The 25357-nt window shown below is 43.8% G+C and overlaps 2 protein-coding genes across 2 annotated transcripts; both read left to right on the top strand.

Moving 5' to 3' along the window:
* Positions 1 to 374: 374 nt before the first annotated feature.
* On the top strand, positions 375 to 10097 carry LOC309693079 (leukocyte elastase inhibitor-like; the record flags this gene model as incomplete). The annotated part of the gene is made up of 7 exons (XM_082512054.1): positions 375 to 434; positions 5598 to 5739; positions 8342 to 8470; positions 8572 to 8714; positions 8848 to 9015; positions 9197 to 9491; positions 10086 to 10097. 7 exons carry the CDS (start codon positions 375 to 377, stop codon positions 10088 to 10090), a joined length of 942 nt encoding a protein of 313 aa, XP_082368180.1. The 3' UTR covers positions 10091 to 10097.
* Positions 9759 to 24330, top strand: LOC309692601 (leukocyte elastase inhibitor-like). Its single transcript, XM_082511259.1, has 7 exons — positions 9759 to 9784; positions 10105 to 10288; positions 22794 to 22931; positions 23015 to 23132; positions 23232 to 23374; positions 23508 to 23675; positions 23845 to 24330. Exons 2-7 carry the CDS (start codon positions 10121 to 10123, stop codon positions 24253 to 24255), a joined length of 1146 nt encoding a protein of 381 aa, XP_082367385.1. The 5' UTR covers positions 9759 to 9784; positions 10105 to 10120; the 3' UTR covers positions 24256 to 24330.
* The last annotated feature ends 1027 nt before the right edge of the window (positions 24331 to 25357 follow it).

Here is a 25357-nt window from a genome sequence, read left to right as displayed (position 1 = left end):
CTGGATTTGTCTTCGTTTTAGTAGCTTGTAGTCTCATATAAGTGAGCAGAGAGTCGTTGCTGACAAGTTTCTGAAACGGGCTGCACCGTGTCCGGTGTCTTAGGTTCAGTGGGTGGGGCAGCTCCGGTTGTTTCTGTCTGTATGCGCTCTCCTAAAAAAGTCACTTTTTCTCTATGCTTTAATCTAAAGTCTCTTGTTGTGTTTCCGGTATGTAATGATGTAGCAGTTTAAACGGTTGTTTGCATGTTACAGGAAAACACCATCAGCCATGTCCGCCGTCAGCAGCTCAAACACAGCCTTTGTCTTGGAGCTGTTCGGCACTCTGAACCAGACAGACCCTGCTGGAAACATCCTTGTTTCCCCTCTGAGCAAGGATGGACCATGGCCAGGGCTACCTGGGAGCTAAAGGAGACACTGCAGCTCAGATGGCTCAGGTCAGCTCACTGCACAGGCACCACGCCATCAGTTGATCTCCTAGCATGATGCCTGTGCAACTTCAAGACCTCGTTGCATTTTAAAAGCAGTCAGTCTGACCTGTTTTCACAAAACGTCTTGTCAGATGTGGCCGTCTGCGTTTTTCCATATAGAAAAAAAAAACATTTCTGTTTTTTTGTCTCTATAAAAAACACACATTGCTGCTGTCTATAGATAAACTGCATAATCTCTCACCCTCAGTAAGTTTATGAATAAATAAAATTCACCTTTTGGTATTTAGTTAAACGTGTTTCAAAAGCTTGTGGGAAACAAGCTATTTGCCAGAGGTCAATGGGTCAGTGTTTTTTGTTTATTTATGTTTTTATTTATTTAATTGGCTACAACTGTGGCATGAATGCAGATCTCCATAAGTTGTGGTTCACCATCTAGCTAGCTGACAGGGGATTTCTAAAAATCTTTAAAAACAGGAAGTGGTTTAGTAGCTGAATAAGTTCATCACAAAAGTATTTAGGTGAAAAGTCACATAGACATGTAGATTGCTTAGTAAACAGAAAAAGCACATTTCATGAAGCTGGTCAAATTATATAAAAACAAAAATCCCTTGACACTAGTGTTGTGTTTACAAGGTTCTATAATAAGGGAGGAAAATTAGTACATGCTGTTACCCTGTCAGACCAGGGGTGTCGCTAATGAGGCTGGGTAAGAGAAAGAGGAGAAGAAGAAAGTAGAGAGCGAGAACAAGATGGAGCTCCGCTGTAAAGCCTAAAATAAAGTGTTGAACCCAGACGTCCCCTCCGCTGCCTGATTACACACCCAACAACTAGCAATACTGGAAAGGAGCAAGCATAAGTCTCACAGTGTGTTGCAGCTAAAGGTCAAGCTGCTGAATTTCACAGAGGGAGAAAAGAAACAGCTAGCTGTTTTGTTTTGTTTTGATGACATTGTGAAACATGCTGCTAATCAAAACGAGGTAGACGAACTGTGTTATTTAAAGACTGCATTACATTACAATGCTCTGCAGTTTAGTGCAGGATAAACAGGTTAGACATGTCTGACTAGTGCACAGTGGCTGTGGTGCAGAGTATAACAGAGATGAATGTATAGCACTTTACTAGTCCCTAAGGACCCCAAAGCGCTTTACACATCCAGTCATCCACCCATTGGTGATGGCAAGCTACATTGTAGCCACAGCCATCCTGGGGCGCACTGACAGAGGCGAGGCTGCCGGACACTGGCGCCACCAGTAGGCGGCAGTAAAGTGTCTTGCCCAAGGACACAACAACTGAGACTGTCCAAGCCGGGGCTCGAACCGGCAACCTTCCGATTATAAGGCAAACTCCCAACTCTTGAGCCATGATCGCCTGAATTTGAAGCTCAGCTGATGATGCTTGAATTTAGTAACTGAAGAAGAAGAAGAATCCTTTAATTGTCCAACAAGGGAAAATTTGGATGTAACAGCAGCAAGAAAGACACATATACAAACAAACAGCACACAAGCCACAGAACAGAAACATACACAATTTTTACATATTTATATCAAGGACAATGGTTACCAAAAACAGAGTACTGTACCGTTATTAAATTCAATAAAATTAAATACAGGTAAGAGGCAAACCCTGGTTATAGTGTGAATCGGTTGATAAAATAGTACAAGTTACTGCACTGATGTAAACATCTATGTTTGTTGGGAGCAGTTCTGATTGTACAGTCTGACAGCTGATTTAAAATCTCTCCGATTCACAAGGTCCTGATTTAATCCCCGATTCAGAGAAATTTATCAGTACTGAGACTTGCGAGACTTCATCAGAGGTGTGAGCATCACAGCAGATGCCTTTGTGTCAAAGTAACCGAGGATAAAACACATTTCTGCGATATTGAACAGCGGAAATGAGGCTTACTTGTCGGAGGACATTTGTGGGGGGGGGACAGCGTAACAAGCAAACAAATAATCGGAAAACAGACATTTGAGATGGGAAACTGTTCTTGAAGTACTGAGAGACAGAGCTGTGCAGGAAGTGTGAAGTTTATCGTGGTGGAAGAAAAACAGCAAAAGTAAGAGGGAATTAATGACGATGTTTATCAAATGTGAAGCGCAGTTTGGATCTTATTTTGCTGCTGGTTCAGTGAATTTTGGTCAGAGTGACAAAACCTGCAGCTTCAGAATCTGTGAGCCATCGGCTTTCAGCCCTGACGGCGTGTCCGTGTACGTGTTGTTGGGTGAGAAAGCCGACATCTCAGTTTCTGATGCGTCGGGTCTGTGCTTGGTGTTTACGTCTTTGTGTGGAATCCGTTTATTTGCTCTCATTTGCTGTTTCAGCTGTTTGGTGGTTGTTGAAATGAAAGATTTAACCTGAGATTCTGGCATTTCTGGCAAAATATATTTATATTTAAAAATCGATTCATATTTAATGAATTAATATCCATTATTCAAGCTAAAATTGATTTTAATCGATAAATCGATAATTGAAACCCAGCCCTCTCCTCAACATGTCTTGAAGTTCTCCAGAGGTAATGAACTAATCATTTGATTCAGGTGTGCTGACCCCGGGTGACATCTAAAACCTGCAGGAGACCTGCCCTTGAAGCCCGGAGGTCCCCACCTCTGGTCTAGTATAAAGACAACATAAACAGTGCAGTGCAGAGGGTGGAATCCATCAGGACAACTTCTGCTAACATCTTGTTGAATTGTGTAAATTCACAAAGAGCAGTAAACCTCAGAGCAGTAGTAGCTCAGATCAGCTGATCACAGCCTGTACGTTAAGAAAATCTAAAACTCACAATAGAAATTGTTATGAGTTGTGATTCTTTTCCCCACATTGAGCCACTGTGACCGATTTTAGGGTTCCCTCATCTTTCTGCATCCCACTTTGTCTCTGAGTAGGGAATGGGACAAAGTCACACTCTACAATGTAGGCAGCATAAAAACAAAGGTATTTTTTTCCCATATTTTATTTTATTCATCTTCTACTTAACTGATTCAAGCTGAGGACATTTCTTAGAATTAAGATAAAGTTTGTTCCCTTCTTCTAATATTATTTTATTTGTACACTCAATAAACACTTCCATCAAAGCCTCAATAGGCAAGTTGTAGTAACAGTTTTTAAAGGATATTTCCTTTAAAAAAATGTAGTTAGTTTTCCATTACTAATGTCATTTCAGTTAATTTAAGATTTTATTTCAAAAGTCTCGTTTCTATTTTTATTTTGGTTAACTAAGATGTTTTGGTGCTAAACCCTGATATATTGCCAGTGCCAAGCAAATGCTTTACACTTGCAGCTTTTCTGTAAGAACCACTGCAAAACATGCAGTGGTTCTGAACCTTAACTCTATGGATGTGCAAATAACATATATCAAACTGGCTTTAGTAGCAAAAGAAGTAGATCTTCCACATGTTCATCCCATGTTAGTGTATTGTTAGTGTGTTGAAAACAAACCATTATTTAAGATTGTAACCAGAATAAGGACCCATCCACACTATAGACTATATGCATTAATACATACAGAAATACATGAAGTCTGGGTATACAAGTCTGGACTAAGTCTTCTTTCAGAAAAGACCGCAGGAGTTGGGTTAACTGTCTTTAACTAAGTTCCACAGAAGAATTGTTTACATCAGAGATCTTTCCGGGCTCAATCCAAATTTGGTGCAGCCATACTTGAACTTATTGTTATGGAATATACAGTAGGTGTGACTTATGAGCATGATTTTCTGAAAACAGAAACAGGCAATATCATAATTAGTAGAGTCACAATCACATCTACTCATCACCGCAATATCTCAGTGTCCACAAGGGGTCACTGTAGACCAGTGTTTCCCAACCACTGTGCCGGCGCATAGTGCCGTGAGAGATGATCAAGTGTTACGTTGAAGATTATCTGGTTCCTGCGACCGGCGTGAGTAACTTGCAGAACAATTACGTTGTCTTCCACTAGCAGGCAGTACAACTACCTGCTCTAATTAAATTAGTTGCCAACTGCCTAAGAAAACGAAGAAGAAATGACATAATGGTCATGCTGTTAGACGATACAGCGTGTGCAATAGCAACAGAAAAGAAAAAGTAGTCAATCTGACCTGGGCCCTGGAGAAATTTCTCACCTGGATGAAGGCCCTAGCATGAGTAGTGGTCAGAAAAAAACAACAAAAAAGTTATACTGGGGACAAACTGAGCTAATTCTTCTATACCTGGTGCGCGGGGAAAAATTGTCAGTATCCTTTTTTTGTCATTTTTGTTTGGTGGTATGCCGTGTGATTATTATTATTATTATTATTATTTTCATAGACAAAGCGCTGTACACAAAGATTAAAATAAACAGAAAGTTAAGTAACAAAATAGACAATATACACAATATAAAAGATTAATAGTAAATGAAAATTTAAAAAGTGTTGATCAACAGAAGGCTTGTTTAAAAAGAAAAGTTTTTAACTGCTTTTTAAAGGATTCCACAGAGTCAACCAAACGTAGTTGTGGTGGTAAACTGTTCCACAGCCTTGGTGCCACAGACTGAAAGCATCTGTCCCCTTTGGTCTTCAGTCGTGTACGGGTAACAACCAACAAACTCTGAGTCTGTGAGCAGAGACAAGCAGCAGCAGTATATTTTATGAGAAGCTTGGATAAATGATCTGGGTCCTGGCCGTTTAGTGCATTTAGTGTTAAAACAAGAATTTTAAAGTGTATTCTAAAATCAATTGGGAGCCAATGTAAGGAATATAAAATAGGAGTAATGTGAGCACGCTTGCTAGAAGATGTTAGTAGCCTGGCCGCTGCATTTTGTATAGTTTGGAGGTGAGAAAGAGATGATTTGTCCAAGCTGGTAAACAGGGAATTACAATAATCTAAACGTGATGACACAAATGCATGAACAATTTTTTCCATGTTGGTAGGATTATTTGGCACTAAGTACTGAGGCATAACCTTAACATGTACAAAACCATCATACCCTTATCATACAGTAAACCTTCCAAAGGGAATATAACTTACAGGACAAGGTCTTTTGGGTTTTTTTTTTTTTTGGGGGGGGGGGGGGGGGGGGGGTTCTTACTTTTCTTTTTTTCTGAAAAATTAAAGTTGTCCAGTTTCTACCTTTGGACCATAAATTGTTACATTAGGGTCGCTCAGGCTCAGTGTCACATCCTTTCAGTCTTTGTCTTCAATGCCACACAGGCCCTCTCATTCAGCTCAGGTGAAGGCGTCCATGCAGACTTCCAGAAACTGAACGCTGACATCAACTCACCATCTGCATCCTACATCCTGAAACTAGCCAACCGTCTTAATGGAGAAAACACTGCCCACTTCCTCCCAGTGAGTGTCCACATCAATGATTCTCTTCATAAAGTTCTTCATTACAAAGACTGGATTAATAAACAGATGTCTGCTCTCTGCAGGACTTCCTTTTTTTTTTTTTTTTTTTTTGTGTCCCGTTTGGATCTATAGCCATCAGAATTGTTGTCTTGAGGCCAAGAAAGATGCCAAGCGGATTTATTTTACCAAGTGGATCATCATGGCCTTGCCATATTGGTCCATTTGATTGACCTTTATTATAATTATGAATTTATTTTATTTTCAGTTACAAACGGGACAGACATGACAGGGGGAAAGAATGAAAGAAAGAGAGGGAGAGAAAGAAAGAAAACCAAAGGGGAGAAGAGACGGTGAGAAGGGGGGGAAGAGAGAGAAAAAAAACAAACAAACAAAAAAAAACAAACTCCTGGGTCACCTGTATGGAGAAAAAAAACAGAGGAGACAGCAAACAACAAAGAGCAACATAATAAGAAAAAAAAAAGCACCATCACAATAAACTAGCTAGCCGTAGATATTATTTAGTTACTAAATAATAAACGATATTGTGCAGCACGCAAGATAGACAGCGCACATTGTGCTTTGAGGCAGCAGCCAAGAAAGCTGTAGTCCGCGTCTGTGAATACCCGTGTGTACACCTGTGTGCATACCTGTGTGGATCAGCATGCTTGTATTCCAAAGGTTTCTCCATGTAATGATCTGCTAGGGAGTGAGGGGAGCCACAGCCCTGTCCTCTATGGTATGAAGCAGGTATGGAGGAGATCAAAACTCCAGACATCCAGAGGCCCCCAGAACACAAGAGACCAAGGAAGACCAACAGAGGGGCAGCCGCGCCACTGTCCCAGTAAGAGCTGAGGAGAGTCCCAGATGAGGGCTCACTCAGCAGCCGCGGAGCAGAAGCCAGGGGGGGTTGCAGTGACGCGCCCATGAACTCCGCCGGCAGCCAGCTGTGCCTGAGTGACCGAGCCCCAGGCCGAGAGGCCGGGGGCACCCCACCTCCGAAGTGGCCCGAGCGAGCCCCAATAAGTGGCCGCCAAGGAGTGAGCCGGTGTGTACCCGGACGCCCCCGGATACAAAGAACCACCAACGCACCAACACCTGAGGGAGTCCGCCACCGGCAGGGGAAGTGGTGGTGGGTGGAGATAGGCCTCCAAACCTTGGAGGGCCCGAGATGTCCCCAGAGAGGTGGCGTCTGATACCCAACCTGACATATAGACACAGACATACAGGCACACACAGACACAAACATCCATTCCCACCCTCATGCTCTCATGTGCACTTCACACTCAACCGACGTGGAGACAGACATAAAGAGACGCTGTATACACGATCACACTCCCCAAGCGTACTCTACAAACCGGGTCTAGGTACTCTTGCCCCTGGAGGGGGGAACCGCACCCAGACCCAGGTGGTGTTACCCTTTTCCCTGCGGTGGGGAGAGGCAGACCGCCCCGACTCCGCAGCAGCAGGGAGGCCCCACACCCCAGACCGCAGCCGGACGGCCAACTCCTCCTCCTAGCCCCCCCGCTCCAGCAGGCCGCAGAGAACGGGGGTGAGAAAAGACTCCAAACCTCCCTCCACCCGCTCATTGTAGTGTTGATGCATGTGTGTTCTAAGGTGCAATTAAAACCCAGGAGGGCATGGAGCTACCTGCCAGAGAGCAGCAGGTAAGCGCATAGTCCCTCCTGTTAGCCCTCAATGTCTACGTGTATTTAAAATTGAGAGGTGGGCAACGATGCCAGGGGTGAGGTGTACACCCTGATGGTAACTTGGATTCCGTGTATCGTGCCCACCCCCAAGATCCTATATGTATGCGTAATGAGAGTGTGAATAATGTGAATGTCTAAGTTGTGGGATAAAATTGAGGCAGAGGCAGCCAGAAGGGGACAGAGGGGGGGGGGGGGGGTAGCCTCCTCTGCACCCTGGTGACATACCCCTACTCCAAGGCCCTGCATGTGTGGGTGGTTGTGGTGGAGCGGGAAGAGGGAGGCAGCTGGAGATGGGGAGGAAAGGAAGGGAGGGGCAGGTGACCCCTCCCTGGGGTCAGCTCCCCCACTGACCCCAGTAGGCACTCCCATACTCCGCGACCCGCCAGGGAAAGGGGGCCCAGGCCCATCCAGACCGGGGCCCAGCGCAGCAGCGCCCCCCGGCCCCACAGAGCCCGGGACAGTCCACCCAACCCCACCACAGAGAAAACTGCACCCACCCCACCATCCACTCGTCTTCCAGACTACATGAGACAATAGACGCCCAGGCTGAGATCTTCCTCCACCTCTCCTGTATCTCCCCCTCCTGCAGAGAGTTCCTGAGGGGAGGAAAGCTCCTGCAAGGTTTGACAATCTCCCCCACCGGTTAAAGAGCCCCACAGGCGGCTCGACACACCGGCGGCACCCTGCGCCAGGGATGGGCCCCCATGCACCCACCCGCCCACAACCCCGGCAACACAAACCAGGACCGAAGGCCCCGAGGCCCGGCCAGGGCCCCGGCCCAGAGACGGAGCGCCCCCAGACCCCCACGCCCATCCCGGACCCACCCAGGGGCAGACAGGCTACCAGGTCAGTAACCCACGTCCATCAGCACAGACCCTCCCCTAGCCCCGCTGCACGCAGCAGGGCTGCAGGACTTCCTTGAAGCCACACAGAAGTACTACCAGGCAGACCTGAAGACTGTGGACTTCATCGGAGCTCCAGAGGCGTGCAGAGCAGAGATCAACAGCTGGGTCGAGCAGCAGACAGAAAGTGAGACTGTGCATCTTCCACAGCCTGAACAGCAGGGAATCATTTTAGCATCCTCTGTGGATTATAATGAAATATTGTTGTGTTTCTGTATTTCCTGTCAGATAAGATAAAAGACCTTCTGAAGCCAGGAACAGTCAACGCAGATACTAGACTGGCTCTGGTCAATGCTGTCTACTTCAAGGGCAACTGGAAAAACCCGTTTAAAGGGGCAAACACCAAAGAGATGCCCTTTAAAATCAAACAGGTAGAAATTTAACTGAAGGATACAAGATCTGGACACAAAGTCTGAATACAGGAAACTGTAAAATGTTTAAGGTAAACACCATCAGAAGCTTTATGATAACATGATCTGGTCGCCTGGATTTCCTGTGTGTCAGAATGAGACCATACCAGTCCAGATGATGCACCAGAGGAAGAAGCTTCCCTACAACTACATTGCTGACCGTGATTTGCAGATCCTGGAGCTGCCCTATGTGGGTGATGAGCTCAGCATGTTCATTCTGCTGCCTAAGGAGTCCTCAGACGGCTCAGACCCTCTGCTGAAGGTACACAGCCTAGAAACAAGTTCCTGTAAAGAAAAGACACAAAAACTCTTCTGCTTCACTTCAGTTTACTTTATTGAATTTGATCACTTAAGAATTTAACGGACCGCTCCTGATTTCATGTATAAAATGAATTTAAATATGAGCGAAAGAAATATGACAAAATGTATTAACTGTGTTCCAGCTGGAGAAGGAGCTAACACAGGAGAGGCTGAATGAATGGACCGACAGGAAAAACATGGAAGTTCATTCAGAAGTTCTTGTTCACCTGCCAAAGCTCAAGCTGGAGGAAGACTATGAGCTGAATGATCCTCTGGCTAAACTGGGTATGAAGGACGTGTTCTGTGCAGGAAGCACTGACGTGTCTGGCATGAACGGTGAAGGGGGGCTCTTCCTGTCTACGATGGCCCACAAGGCCTTTGTGGAGGTGAACGAGGAAGGCACAGAGGCCGCTGCAGCACTGGGCATGCAACAGCTAGGTAAGAAAAGTCCTTCTTCCCCAGATGACACATACATATGTCAGAAATAATGATTCACATTATAGAGAACACTCTGATTCATCAACTTACAGTCTGGGATTTTATTTCCCATCAGAGTTGAGCATTCTCAGTTCAGATTTTCCCATGAGATTTAGTAATGATGTTCTCTGGAAAATGAGCCATAACCAGTAAGACTGGACCGCCCTTGTTCCTTCCACCAACCTTATTTATACAGAGAGAAGGACTACAGTCAGTCTCCTGTCTCACCACAGTTCTGTGCTCTTGTAAATCAGGTAGTCCTCTGGATTTTTCCTTGTTTTATGTGTGAGTGTATTTTTACTTTTCTTTGTCTTGTCATTTTGCTTTGACTTTTTTCGCACACAGCGAGTCAAGTATGGTTGAGTCATAGACACCAGCTAATGTGAGAACAGCTCAGGCTGTTAAAAAATGCAAAGCTGACTGGTGTACAGATAACTCTGATAGGAATCCTTTGATTTTCTTTATTCTCCAGCAGTGCTGGTGTTACTTCCGGTAAGGTTTTTTCTCATTGCTTTAAGTCTCTTGTTATGTTTTCAGTATGTAATGCTGTAGCAGTTTAAACGGTTGTTTGCAGGAAAACAACATCAGCCATGTCCGCCGTCAGCAGCTCAAACACAGCCTTTGCCTTGGAGCTGTTCCGCACTCTGAGCCAGACAAACCCTGCTGGAAACATCTTTGTCTCTCCTCTGAGCATCAGCTCAGCCCTGGCCATGGTCTACCTGGGAGCTAAAGGAGACACTGCAGCTCAGATGGCTCAGGTCAGCTCACTGCAGTGTTGGTCAAGTTACTTGAAAAAAGTAATCAGTAACTAATTACTGATTACTTCCCCCAAAAGTAATCCCGTTACTTTACTGATTACTTATTTTCAAAAGTAATTAATTACTTAGTTACTTTTTAAAAACACGATTTACAACCTGAATAGGTGATAAAGCGATAGATCTTTCAGCACAATTCTACTTTTTCTGCATAATCCATCATACAAAATGTAATCAAATGGAAAAGTCTCTTTTTAAAACTTTTATACTTTTCAAATTCAAATTTTATTTGTCACGTACACAGTCATACACAGTACGATATGTAGTGAAATGCTTGGACAACTGCTCGTGACCTAAAGAAAACAAAAAAGGAAAAGGCTATGAATAAGATAGGAAATAAATATGAAAAATTAAAAAGGGTAAATTTAACTAGGAAGGAATAGAATATAAATTAAGGTTAAAAATGAAATAACTGTACAACACAAATTAGAATGAAGGGTAAATTTAACTGGGAAAGAATAAGATAAAATATATAAATTAAAGTTGAAAATAAAATAACTGTACAACAAAATACACAATACATATGCCGGCTTGTACACATACACGAGAGACACGAGAGTTCTTCTTTACTGATGTTTACTGTGCTTCTCTTAACGTACACAGGTACACCGTAGAACTGGTGAATACAAATGTACAAGAAAATTATATTTCAGCATTAAAACATATTACAATATAAAATTCACAAAATATAAACAAACATACCACTTTGGCCTGCAAGTAGACAAACCGGTGTAACTGGAACTTAGGGCTTATTTCTTCTTTCTTAGCTTGACTTTTACACGGCTAGACCGTCACCATGCGCAGCTTCTCTGACTTTTTTTCCAAAACAGGAAGTGACCTCTGCCCTTACCTTATACTTACAAAATTAACTAGTTACTTTCCATGTATCAAATTAACTGTACACCAATCCAGTAGGCAAAAAAGGAAAATGTTAACATGCTCAACACAAAAATAAAACATACAAAATAAAATGAGTTAGTTACATTATCATTACAAGAGCTCCGCCTAGTGGTCAAATACTAACATTTCACCAACTGTTACACTCCCACCATCACACTATCGCAACAGCATGTGTGATCCTAAAGGAATTTGACCCAACAATGAACTTAGCGAAGGTTAACCAATAAACATTATGTTGAGTCTTTACTCTGCTTCAAGTAAAAGTATAGTCTTATGTATGGGTCTCTCTAAAATCGTCTTAGTTGTGTGCTTCCCCTTATTGTCTCTAGTAGAGTCACCGATGAGAAGCTTAACTTTTCTGACTCTGCCGTCAGCTCCTGGAGTGACTTCCACAACTTTGGCGAGTTTCCATTGATTTCTTGGAAGACAGTCTTCTTGTAATAACACAATGTCATTTATTTTTGCATTTCTTCTGTTTTTATTCCATTTGCTTCTCTGTTGCAAGTTTAACAGATATTCCTTTCTCCACCTTGTCCAAAATACATTCGCCAAATATTGTACTCGTTTCCATCTTTTCTGGAGGTAGAGATCTTCTTTAGCGAATTCTCCAGGTGGTGGTGAGATTACTGCTGACTTCATCGTCAAAATATGGTTGGGTGTCAACGGCTCCAGTCCTACAGGGTCGTTGATAGACTCTACAGTTAGTGGTCGACTGTTTACTATTGCCATAGCTTCATACATGAACGTTCTCAATGATGAAGTGTCTAATCTTGAAGCTGACTGGTCAAGAATGGATTTCAGAACATTTCTTATTGTCCGAATCTGCCTCTCCCAGACTCCTCCCATGTGGCTAGAAGCAGGTGGGTTGAAAACGAAAGTTATTCCCAGCTCTTTGACTTTCTCTTGAGTTGCTTGCGTTAGAAGCTCGTTTCTTGCACCGATAAAATTGGTGCCTTGATCACAATGCAGCTGACCTACGTTGCCACGTATTGCTATGAAACAACGGAGTGCATTGAGAAAACAGTCTGCACTGAGATCATCTAGAACTTCTATATGTATAGCTCTCGAGCACATACATGTAAACAAGAGTCCATATCTCTTCAAGTCTTTCCTCCCTTCTTTTACACAGAATGGTCCGAAGCAGTCCATACCGCTGTATGTAAATGGAGGGGTAGCTTCCAGTCTTTCTGGTGGCAGGTCTCCCATCCTTTGTTCTTGATTGCCTTTCCTGTACTTTCTACATTTGACACATTTGTATATAAATGACGATACTTCAGTACTGCAGCCAATTACCCATATGCCATTGGACCGTATCTCATTTACTGTCATCCCTCGGCCTTGATGATGCGTCTTCTCATGAAAATGTTTGATGAGCAGGTGCGACACATGATGTTTCTTTGGCAGAATGGCTGGGTGTTTGATGTTGGGATGGATTGATGCTTTTGTAAGTCTTCCTCCTACCCTCAAGATATTGTGTTGATCAAGGAATGGACTTAACTGAAGTAGTTTTGAGTGAGATGGTCTGACTTCCTCCTTATCCTTTATGATCTTAATTTCCTTTCCAAATGCTTCTTGTTGAACTGTCTGTATGATGAACTCCTCGGCTTCTTTCCTTTCTTCCAACGTAGTACTTTCATTGGACATTTCCTTTGAGTTCTTTGCATACTTTACACGTCGTCTTAGTCTTGCAATTGCTTTCACAACTCTCGTCCAATCTGAGAATTTTTCCAGTCGTTCTAAAATGGATTTCTCTTCTTTTGCCTTAACTGCGAATACTGTTGTGACTTTGAGTTCTGGATCTTCGATACTGATCTCTTTCACTTTAGCATCTTCTTTTGGTAGTTCCTTTTGCCATAAAAAACTTGGTCCTGTGAACCAGTTGGACTGTACTAGTTCTTTTGTCATGACTCCACGTGACGCGTGATCTGCAGGATTTTGTTCAGAGGCAACATATCGCCATTGACTTGGTTCTGTACTTGATCTGATTCTCTGTATTCTGTTAGCAACGAATACATGAAAGCGCCTTGCGTCGTTGTTAATATAACCAAGGACAACTTTGGAATCAGTCCAGTAGTACTCCTGAATATTTTGGATCTCCAATTCTCTCTTTAGAAAGTCAGCTGCTCTCGTAGCTACTACAGCCGCAGAAAGCTCCAATCTTGGGATGGTTGTCACTTTAGTAGGAGCGACTCTTGCTTTACCCATCACAAGAGTGCACTGTACTTCTCCAAACTTGGTCACTGTTCTCAAGTATGAGCACACACCATAACCGGTTACACTGGCATCAGAAAAGCTGTGTAACTCATACTGCTTCACTTGGTCAGATGTTGATGGGACATAACAACGTGATATCTTTATGGAGGACAGATTCTGGAGGTCTCTGAGCCAAGCTTCCCATTGAGGCTTGAGATCTTCTGGAAGCGGCTCGTCCCAGTCCAGCTTTTCCTGACACATTCTTTGGAGGAGTTTCTTACCAACTAAAATGAACGGAGCGACGAATCCAAGTGGGTCGAATATTGAGGCCACTGTCGAGAGCACTCCTCTTCTAGTGAAGGGGTTATTCTTTACAATCACCCTGAATTGAAAGGTGTCTGAGCTTACACACCATTGGACCCCTAAAGCTCTTTCTATCTTTGGCTCTCCTAGTGCCAGATCCAGATCAGTTGCTCCTGCAACACATTCTTCTTTTGGGATAGCAGCAATCACTTCCTTGCTGTTGCTAATGAACTTGTGCAGGTGCAGCTTACCGGTGGCACACAGTTCTCTAGCTTCCTTTACAAGTTGAATAGCTTCTTGCACTGAATCCACACTCACCAAACCGTCGTCCACGTAGAAGTTGCGTTGCATGAACTTCACCGTGGCTTCACTGAACTTATTTTCACCTTGCGCAGCGACATGCTTGAATCCAAAGTTTGCGCATCCTGGTGAAGATGCTGCACCAAACAAGTGGACTCTCATGCGAAACACTGATGTGGACTTTTCCATGTTACCATCCTCCCACCATAGGAATCGGAGGTAATCTTGATCTTTTGGGGCAACATGAAACTGGTGAAACATGCGCTCCACGTCACACATGACAGCTACACGTCCTTTCCTGAAACGACACAGAACTCCAACAAGAGTATTTGTGAGGTCAGGTCCTGACAGGAGATGCTCGTTGAGCGATGTATTCTGGAACCTTGCAGAGCAATCAAAGACGACGCGGATCTTATTTGGCTTCTGCGGATGGTAGACGCCATGGTGAGGAATGTACCATGCTGGTTGATTATTTAGCTCAGCCTCTGGCACTTTCTCTGCGTCACCTCTCTTTATGATGTCTTGCATGAAAGTCACGTAGTCCTTGTAGTAGCGCTCGTCTTTTCTGAGACGCCTTTCTAAACACTTCAGTCTGTGTTCTGCACAAAGTTTGTTGTTTGGCAAGTCAGGTCTTTCTTGTCTGAAGGGTAGTGGCATTTCAAAGTGGCCATCTTGCCTTTGTTTGATGCCTTCTTTTACTTTGGCTAGAAACAGTAGATCTTCTTGTGACATTGACTCTTCTTCAACACTTTTTTCAACAAAGTCCATCTCTAGCACATTAAGTATCTCGGCTGGAGTAAGTATTTCTTTGACTTTGTTTCTGCTTACAAAGTGAACTTCCGTTTTGAGCTTGTGAGCTGGTCCTACAGCTGGCAAGACTTGTCTAACAATAACACGATGGCTTACTCCTATTTCATCTTCACAATCACCTTCAGAGTCACTGTAGCCAATGATGCTCCAGCCAAGCAAAGATTTCTGTGCAAATGGCTGGTCTCGATCACCACTGACCACCGCTAGAGGGAGCAATGCTTGAGGACAGTTATATCCGATCAGTAGTCCAACTTCACAATCAAGCTTGGGAGCCATCTCCTTTGATAAATGTTTCAAATGTGACCAATTCTCTGCTGTTTTGTTTGTGGGAATATGTGATCTGTTAGCAGGAATGTAGTCTCTGGTATAGCTTGTTGGTAGTTTGATTCTCGTTTCAGAGTAAATGCCTCTTACTTGTAAGTCCTTTAACTTGCTGCTTGAAACAACTTTTGTTTTGGACGTTATAGTGGAAATCTTGAGTTTAACTGGCTCTAACATGGCGTTGAGCGACTGAGCTGTGTCTTTCAAGATGAAAGTGGTGTCACTTTGAGTATCGAGCAAAGCATACACCAACTTTTCATTCTCTGGTTCATCCACAGTGGATACATAAACTGGGATAACTGAGGAAGTACAACCTTTTGACTTTTGTTGCACAACTCTGTTGGATGTAACTTGGTTAGATACTTGCTCTTGTACTTCAGAAACCTCTGTTTCCTGGTTAGCCTTAAATTGTTGTTGGCTATTCTTTCTTTGTTCCTTGTCTCTTTTCTCTCTGTCTTGATGTAGACAAGTTGGGTGAGGCTTTTGGCATTTGTCACACACACTTCTGGAAGTGCAGTTCTTAGAGTTATGACCAGTCTTGAGGCAACCAAAGCACAGTTTTTCAGACTGCACAAACTTTACTCTCTCTTCAACTGACTTGTCCATTATCTTGCGACATTTCTGAAGCGTGTGACCAGGTTTCTTACAAAAGAGACATGTGACATTTGTCCTTTCACTAGAGCTTGTACTAAGTGACTTAGCATTCAGCATGTAGTTTCTTTTGGGCTTGTCTTTGAACGCATACTTGTCTTGTTCAGTTGGCTTTATTGCAGGCAGAGAAGTGATAGGATTACATGCAATTCTTGCTTCTTTATTCAGGAATTTGACAAAATGACTAAAATCTGGGAACATTCTGTGTTCATCTTGAAACTCTGTCACCATTCTGTTCCACCGTGCACTTAGCCAATCAGGCAGCTTTGCAGCTATCCTCTGATTTTCCACGCAGTCATGCAAAACTTGTAAACCTTGAACATAAGGTATGGCTGACTCAACACTGCTTAGAAAATCTGCAAACTCACGTAGATCTTTAGTGTCTTTGTTGTTAATTTTTGGCCATGACTGAATCTTGTCACGATATGATTTGCCTATCACAAAGGGATCTCCAAACCTGTCGTTGAGTATCTCCCAGGCAGCATGATAAGCGGTGTCTGTTCCAACCAGAAAGTGTCCTTCAATAGCCTTCTTCGCTGAACCTCCAACATACTTTCTCAGGAAGAATAGCTTTTCTTGAATTGGCAGATTCTTGCGGTCAACTAATGTTTGAAAAGACAACTTCCAGTCATTATACTGCAGTGGATCACCTGTGAAGACTGGAGGCTCTGGGATTGGGATTCTGTTTGCAGTGATAGCTTCAGCGAGCATCCTTACAAGATCAGTGGAGGGTGTTTCATTTGCACTACGAATTGCTGTTTGAGGGACAGAGGCTTGGAGAGGTGCAGTTTGTTGCGGAGCTCTAACTTGAGAGGGGATGAATGGTTTCGAGTTCACATTTGGAAAGCTTGGTTGCGGGAAGGAACTATCTTGTCTTACTTGGGAATGAACAGGAGATTTGTCTTCATCCTCACTGTTCACACTTTCAGCATACACTTTCAATCTTGCTTGTGCTGCATTACGCTTTTGCAATTCTCTCAAAAGTTCCACTTCCTTTCTCTTTTCATCTAACCTTGTCTTTATTGAGGTGCTCTCAGTTAGAAATTGAGCTCTTTTCCTTGCATCCTCAACTTCAAGTTCTCTGATTTCTTCCTCACACTGATGCTGTGTTTTCATTATTTTAATGACTTCTTCTGTAGCTGCTACATCAGCTGCAGCTTCTTGTCTTTTTTGTAGTGTGACCAGAGATGATTGCTTTGACATTCCAGAGATAGACCTTGACTTATATGTGATCCTTGAAGAAGCGCTGGATGAACTGCTGTCATACACGGACTCTGAATCAGGCCAGGGTATACTATTTGGATCACCATCTTCTTCTAAAAGGCACCGAGCCTTTGCTCTGGCAGTTTCACTGATAGCCATGCACACATCACATCTTCTGCGCATTTCAATATCAGGACTTTGTATTTTTCTGATCTCATCATGAATGTTATAGATGTCAGTCATACTAGTGTCTATAACACTTACAGCTTCAGGTATTAACTCAATGTCTTTACTCTTCACCATTCTTTTCAATAAGTTTATGTGGTATTTCCACTTCTTGTAAACTCGCTCAAAATTGTTTGTCAAGTCATTTAACTTGGCTTCTTGTAAGGATTGTCCCTTTTCAGTAAGAGTGCGTGTGCGCTGGCTTCTGCGTAAGCTTTCTGACTGTGTGCCTTCAGTAAATACTGAGCACTGTGGAGTTTCTTCTCCATTTGTCTGCTCTTTACTTTCATCATTTTGAAAATTATCATCAGCATTTTCTTCTTCAGTGGGCTGTATTGCATCTTCATTTTCATCTGCCATGTTGTCTTAATAGTATTTTCACTTGACTTTAACATTTACTTGATAAATCTTGATTTTAGCTGCTCCTTAATATGAAAGGTCACTTTGAATTTCAAATGGAACTGAGGCTTGATAACAATTTACAAGTGCTTTGTTACTTCCAAGACACGGACTTTTGTGCTTGCTTGACTATTTTTCACTTGTTAGCTTGCTTCTTTACGTATTCAATGCATTTGCTGGAGCATGTGATACTTCTCTTGCTAGTAGCTTCTCTTGCTAGTAGCGTCTCTTGCTAGTAGCGTCGGTCCAACCATCTCGTTGCCTTCTCCGGAGCAGTGGAGTGTTCTACTATGCCGGCTTGTACACATACACGAGAGACACGAGAGTTCTTCTTTACTGATGTTTACTGTGCTTCTCTTAACGTACACAGGTACACCGTAGAACTGGTGAATACAAATGTACAAGAAAATTATATTTCAGCATTAAAACATATTACAATATAAAATTCACAAAATATAAACAAACATACCACTTTGGCCTGCAAGTAGACAAACCGGTGTAACTGGAACTTAGGGCTTATTTCTTCTTTCTTAGCTTGACTTTTACACGGCTAGACCGTCACCATGCGCAGCTTCTCTGACTTTTTTTTCAAAACAGGAAGTGACCTCTGCCCTTACCTTATACTTACAAAATTAACTAGTTACTTTCCATGTATCAAATTAACTGTACACCAATCCAGTAGGCAAAAAAGGAAAATGTTAACATGCTCAACACAAAAATAAAACATACAAAATAAAATGAGTTAGTTACATTATCATTACAAGAGCTCCGCCTAGTGGTCAAATACTAACATTTCACCAACTGTTACAATACACAATATAGAACTATATAAGAATGTATGAAGAAATCTAAATCTAAATAAATATATACACAATAACAGCAGCTGTACAAGTATTAACCGGAAATGAAGAATATAGTGACCAGTGTTGTGCAAAACCAAAGTCCAGAAAGTCCAGTGTGTGTGTAAGAACCATATGTGTGGGTCAGTACTGTGTGGTGGTGTGATTGAGAGACCGTATCGCCTGCGGGAAGAAGCTTCTCCTCAGTCTCTCTGTGTTGGTCTTCAGGGAGCGGAATCGCTTTCCTGACCTCAACAGAGAGAACAGTCTGTTGTTGGGATGGCTGAGGTCCTTCACGATCTTCCTGGCCTTGGTCCAGCACCGCCTGCTGTAGATTGAGTGCAGGTCAGGGAGCTCGGAGCGGATGGTGCGCTCAGCTGACCGCACAACCCTCTGTAGAGCTCGTCTGTCCTGCATGGTGCTGTTCCCGAACCAGGTTAAGATGTTTCCCGCCAGGATGCTCTCTATGGTGCACGAGTAAAAGTTCCTGAGCACCTTGGAGGGCAGTTGGAAGTCTCTCAAGCGTCTGAGGTGGTAGAGACGCTGTCGGGCCTTTTTCACCACGGTGTTGATGTGACAGGACCATGACAGGTCCTGTGTGATGTGAACTCCGAGGTATTTGAAGCTGTCCACTCTCTCCACTGGGCACTCGTTGATGACGGGGGTCTGGTAGTTCCTCTCCTGCTTAGTGCTGAAGTCCACTATCAGCTCCTTTGTCTTACTGACGTTTAGAAGGAGGTTGTTCCTCTGGCACCAGTTCTCCAGATTCCTAATCTCCTTCAGGTAGGCCGTCTCGTTGTTATCAGAGATCAGGCCCACCACGACGGTGTCGTCAGCAAACTTGACGATGGTGGTGGAGCTGGTAGTGGCCACACAGTCATATGTGTACAAAGAGTACAGCAGGGGGCTCAGAACACACCCCTGGGGGGCTCCAGTGCTGAGAGTGGTGGAGGCTGAGACATGTCCGCCCATCCTTACTGCCTGTGGTCTGCCAGTTAGGAAGTTGGAGATCCACTGACACATAGATGAGCTGAGTCCCAGATGCTCCAGCTTGGTGGTGAGTGTGGAGGGAATTATGGTGTTAAATGCAGAGCTGTAGTCTATGAAGAGCATTTTAACATAATTCCCCCTTCTAGTGTCCAAGTGAGTGAGTGATGTGTGGAGGAGATGAGAGATGGCATCGTCTGTGGAACGATTTGGACGGTAAGCGAACTGTAGTGGGTCCAGTGTGTCTGGTAGTGAAGAAATGATGAAGTCTCTGACCAGGCGTTCAAAGCACTTCATCACTACTGAGGTGAGGGCTACAGGGCGATAGTCATTGAGAGAAGCAGGGTGGGGTTTCTTCGGGACAGGAACAATGATGGACTCTTTGAAGCATGTGGGGATCACCGACTGAGATAAAGAGATGTTGAATATCTCAGTGAACACAGGAGCTAGCTGGTATGCGCAGTCTCTGAGGATACGACCTGGGATGCCGTCTGGTCCTGCTGCTTTCCTGGTGTTCACTCTTTTGAAGGCTCTCCTTACTTCATGCTCGGAGATGACGAGCACGTTTCCGGTGCTGGCAGTATCTTCCTGTCTGCAGCCGTTAGCGCCGCTAACACTAGCATTGTTGGAGACCTTAGCTGCAGCCTTGAAGCGAGCATAGAAAGTGTTCAGCTCGTCTGCCAGAGTCACGGCCGCGTTCGTCATACCGGTTGTTGGTGCTTTATAGTCTGTTATTGTCCTTAGTCCCCGCCACAGGCTCCTAGAGTCACTCTGTTGGAGTTGTGACTCTAGTTTCCTCCCGTAGCGCTGCTTTGCCTCTTTCACCGCCCTCCGCACATTATATGACGCGGCTTTGTACGGGTCCATGTCCCCCGTTGTGAGTCCCGTGTTGTAGGCAGCGGTGCGGGATCTCAGAGCGTTGCGGATGGTTTTATCCACCCACGGCTTCTGGTTGGGAAACGTTGTGATAGTCTTTGTCTCCACGGTATCATCCGCTAGTTTCCCGATGAATCCCACAACCGCTTCCGTAAACGCGTTGACGTCATCGTCGGAGCTGTTTCTGAACATGCCCCAGTCTGCGTCATCGAGTGCGTCCTGTAACGCGGCCACCGATTGATCCGTCCAGCGCGCGACCTTCCTCTGAACCGGAACTTCCTGTTTCAGCCTTTGTTTGTATTTTGGCATGAGGAAGATGGCGGCGTGATCAGATTTGCCAAACGGAGGGCGGGATTGTGCCTTGTAGCCGTCCTTGACCGTAGTGTAGCAGTGGTCCAGTGTCCTTTCACCCCTGGTGGGGCAGGTGATGTGTTGATAAAAGTTCGGCGCTGCGCGTTTGAGGTTGGCGCTATTAAAGTCCCCCGTCACAATAAGCGCAGCGTCCCGGTGTTGTGTCTGGTGCTGTGTGAGTGCCTCATGCAGCTCGCATAAGGCGGTGACCGTGTCCGCTTGTGGTGGAATATAAACGGCACTTACAATGGCCGATGTAAATTCCCGAGGTAGATAAAAAGGACGACACATGATGGACAGTAGTTCCAGATTTGGTGTGCAGGAGCGTGTGAGAGGAACAACGTTCGCACTGTTGCACCAGTTGTTGTTCACCATTAAACACACGCCGCCTCCCCTTGACTTCCCCGAGTCCCGTGTCCTGTCCATGCGGTGAACCGAGAAGAACTCGGCCGGCTGGATGGCGTGGTCCGGCACCGCTGGGTTCAGCCATGTCTCGGTGAAGCAGAGGAGATTGCAGTCCCGAATGTCTCTCTGGAACTTTATCCTGGCCCTGAGGTCGTCAAGCTTGTTCTCCAGTGACTGGACGTTGGCGAGCAGGATGCTAGGCAGAGGTGTGCGGTGTGCACGAGCTCTCAGCCTGTTCCTGACGCCGGCTCGCTTCCCTCTAGGCCGCCACGGCTTCCCTTTGTTCTCCCTCGAGATCTCACTCGGCCAGCTCGGATCCGGAGTTAAAAACTTCGAATTGTGAGTACATTGTATACCAATAGAAACAAGAGTGTCACTGTCATACCTAATGTACCCAATGGTGATGATTTTGCCGATTTAGAAACGCTGAAAACTAACTTAAAAAACAAAGACAAAGAAAAAGTGGTCGGAGCAGTCGTGACGGCAGCCGACCTCACCGGCGCCATCTTTTACATCTTTTATTAATTTTAATCTTTTAACTTTATGCATCAAGCATCAAGCATCAAGCATCAAGCAAAAATTTAATTATAAGCAACATTCTCTGACTGGAAGAAATTTGTTTAATATTTAAACCTATTTTCTGCACATTCCAGCATATAAAATATTTTTTTGTGTGTTTACACTCAGTCTTTCAAATAGATGCAAGTAAAACACAGCAGAAAATAAATAAAGTCAAAGACTAGCGGTCCTTTTGCTCTATTTTCACCTGTAAAGCAGGAGTGGCTTAGGCGGAGGTTTACCTTGGTGCAGGTGTGCCGCAGCGGTCAGTGGAAGGATACGGCAGTTTCTCTGTGAATTTCCCATTACATGGTAGTGCACTCGGAGCTTGCTTGGAAGTTTAGGGGGTTTTTTTCGCTGTAAAAAGATGTTTTCTTCCCACGCACGATGCTAATGGACACTAATGTTTTTGTCACTTTTTATGGAATCAAACTCAAAGTAAGGTCAGTACTTCCACACTTTAAACCCTGCACGCTCATACTCTCTCCCGTAGATATATGATCCATTGTTGATCTGCACACAGCTGTTGTCACGACTGTCGCACTTGCTTACGTCACTGTCATGAGACATTCTCGTAAAAAAATCACGGTTTTAATAACGCAGTAACGCAGCGTTCCTACGGGAAAGTAAAGGTAATCTAATTACCGTTTTTGAGTAATCCCTTACTTCACTCGTTACTTTAAACAAGTAATCGGATTACGCGTTACTGCCCATCTCTGGCTCACTGTTACTTATTACCTGCACCACACCATCAGTTCATCAGCTAGCATGCCTGTGCAACTTCAAATTTTGGGGTTTTGTTAAACACCTTTAAAAAGCTTAATTTTCTATGTGGCCAAAACACTGAATCCCAAGATGTTCCCAGTGGGAAATCAGAAATTTCTGTCTAACATATGAGGATGGAATGTGTTATATAAATGGCATTAAAATCAATAAAACCCACAAGCAGTATAGTTACTGAGAGCATGATGTTCAGTGAGACTGACAGTGTGTTAAATGTTATTATTAAACATGATGCTGAAAGAATAAAGTTGTCCAGTTTCTACCTTTGGACCATAAATTGTTACATTAGGGTCGCTCAGGCTCAGTGTCACATCCTTTCAGTCTCTGTCTTCAATGCCACACAGGCCCTCTCATTCAGCTCAGGTGAAGGCGTCCATGCAGACTTCCAGAAACTGAACGCTGACATCAACTCACCATCTGCATCCTACATCCTGAAACTAGCCAACCGTCTTTATGGAGAAAACACTGCCCACTTCCTCCCAGTGAGTGTCCACATCAATGATTCTCTTCATAAAGTTCTTCATTACAAAGACTGGATTAATAAACAGATGTCTGCTCTCTGCAGGACTTCCTTGAAGCCACACAGAAGTACTACCAGGCAGACCTGAAGACTGTGGACTTCATCGGAGCTCCAGAGGCGTGCAGAGCAGAGATCAACAGCTGGGTCGAGCAGCAGACAGAAAGTGAGAATGTGCATCTTCCACAGCCTGAACAGCAGGGAATCATTTTAGCATCCTCTGTGAATTATAATGAAATATTGTTGTTTCTGTATTTCCTTTCAGATAAGATAAAAGACCTTCTGAAGCCAGGAACAGTCAACGCAGATACCAGACTAGCTCTGGTCAATGCTGTCTACTTCAAGGGCAACTGGAAGAACCCATTTAAAGAGGCAAACACCAAAGAGATGCCCTTTAAAATCAAACAGGTAGAAATTTAACTGAAGGTTACAAAATCTGGACTCAAAGTCTGAATACAGGAAACTGTAAAATGTTTAAGGTAAACACCATCAGAAGCTTTATGATAACATGATCTGGTCGCCTGGATTTCCTGTGTGTCAGAATGAGACCGTACCAGTCCAGATGATGCACCAGAGGAAGAAGCTTCCCTACAACTACATTGCTGACCATGATTTGCAGATCCTGGAGCTGCCCTATGTGGGTGAGGAGCTCAGCATGTTCATTCTGCTGCCTAAGGAGTCCTCAGACGGCTCAGGCCCTCTGCTGAAGGTACACAGCCTAGAAACAAGTTCCTGTAAAGAAAAGACACAAAAACTCTTCTGCTTCACTTCAGTTTACTTAAATTTGATCATTTAACAGACCGCTCCTGATTTCATGTATAAAATGAATTTAAATATGAGCAAAAGAAATATGACAAAATGTATTAACTGTGTTCCAGCTGGAGAAGGAGCTAACACAGGAGAGGCTGAATGAATGGACCGACAGGAAAAACATGAGCACCCATTCAGAAGTTGTCCTTCACCTGCCAAAGTTCAAGCTGGAGGAAGACTACGAGCTGAATGATCCTCTGGCTAAACTGGGTATGAAGGACGTGTTCTGTGCAGGAAGCGCTGACCTGTCTGGCATGAACGGTGAAGGGGGGCTCTTCCTGTCTACGATGGCCCACAAGGCCTTTGTGGAGGTGAACGAGGAGGGCACACAGGCCGCTGCAGCCACAGGTGCTATGATCAAGCTACTTTGTTATATACCGGACACACACTTCAGAGCAGATCACCCCTTCCTCTTCTTCATCAGACACAACAAGACCAAGTCCATCCTGTTCTTTGGCAGATTCTCATCTCCTGAGTAGACAGAAGCAGCAGAGGAAAATGATGGTGCAATCCAAATTAAAATAAATCTTTGAAATAAAGTAAATGGAATTTTGTATTGTGACGTTTTGCTAATTACGAACTCTTTTCATTACATTGTTTTTTAAATAAAATAGATGGTACTTGTATAAAAGCACAAGTTCTAGCAGATTTAGAGAACATAGATACTGTGTCCTTCAGACTGAAGAGGAAACTCCAACTTATTATCAAGAGTCTGCATCTCTGATGGTATGATGGTGCATTAGTATCTATGGAATGGGCAGCTAACAACGAATAACCATAACGGGACAGGGCAGGAGTAAACACCGTGATGTACACTGACGGGAGACTATCAAAGTAAAACAGGAAGTACACCGAGACAGAGACTGGAGGGGGAGAGAGAACATGAGGGAGAGCACAGACATGCCAGGCAGGGGAAACATGATGGAACAAAACAGGGAGAGGAAACAAAGCACAAGAACTCACAATTAAATAAAGGAAGACATACAGAGGGCAAAGACACAAGGGGGAGTCTAATAAACTAAACAGAACAATCTAGGAACCATAGAATAAATCCTTAAAATAATAAACTTAATATAATACAAAAATGCAAGAAAACTGAGAACGCTGGTTCAAAATGACCCAGAACCATAACATAGAGTCTGAGATCAGATGCATATAATGCCAATGACAGTTGGAGAGCAGCGTGGAGCCACTGTTATTTTTATGTTCCTCAGGCTGTAGAAAGCAACATACAGCACACCACTTTAACATTCTGATAGAAGCTTTATACATACAGCCTTGACATGAGAAGAATCAGCTACAGATAAAGGAGAGACAGAACTGGTAATCAGTTTGTATATAACAATAGATCCATGTGCACTGAGAGAGGTAAAGGTGCAGCAATATCAGGAGAGGAATTTTGATAGAGAGAGCAGGGCATCTCAACAAAATGGAAATTATGACTTTGATCTTATGATCAATTTCAATGGGCACTGCACTAAATAGTTGACTCCTCATGGGAGACACAAGTTTAGTAATAAACAGAGCCAGTGAGAGTGAGTGGATTTAAGAAAGTGAGTGACTCAGGTGTGTCAGTAGGTT

The sequence above is a fragment of the Aulonocara stuartgranti genome, assembly GCF_965226115.1.
Source record: "Aulonocara stuartgranti genome assembly, chromosome: 17".
NCBI lineage: Eukaryota > Metazoa > Chordata > Actinopteri > Cichliformes > Cichlidae > Aulonocara > Aulonocara stuartgranti.
This window is presented reverse-complemented; position numbering and strand designations above follow the sequence as displayed.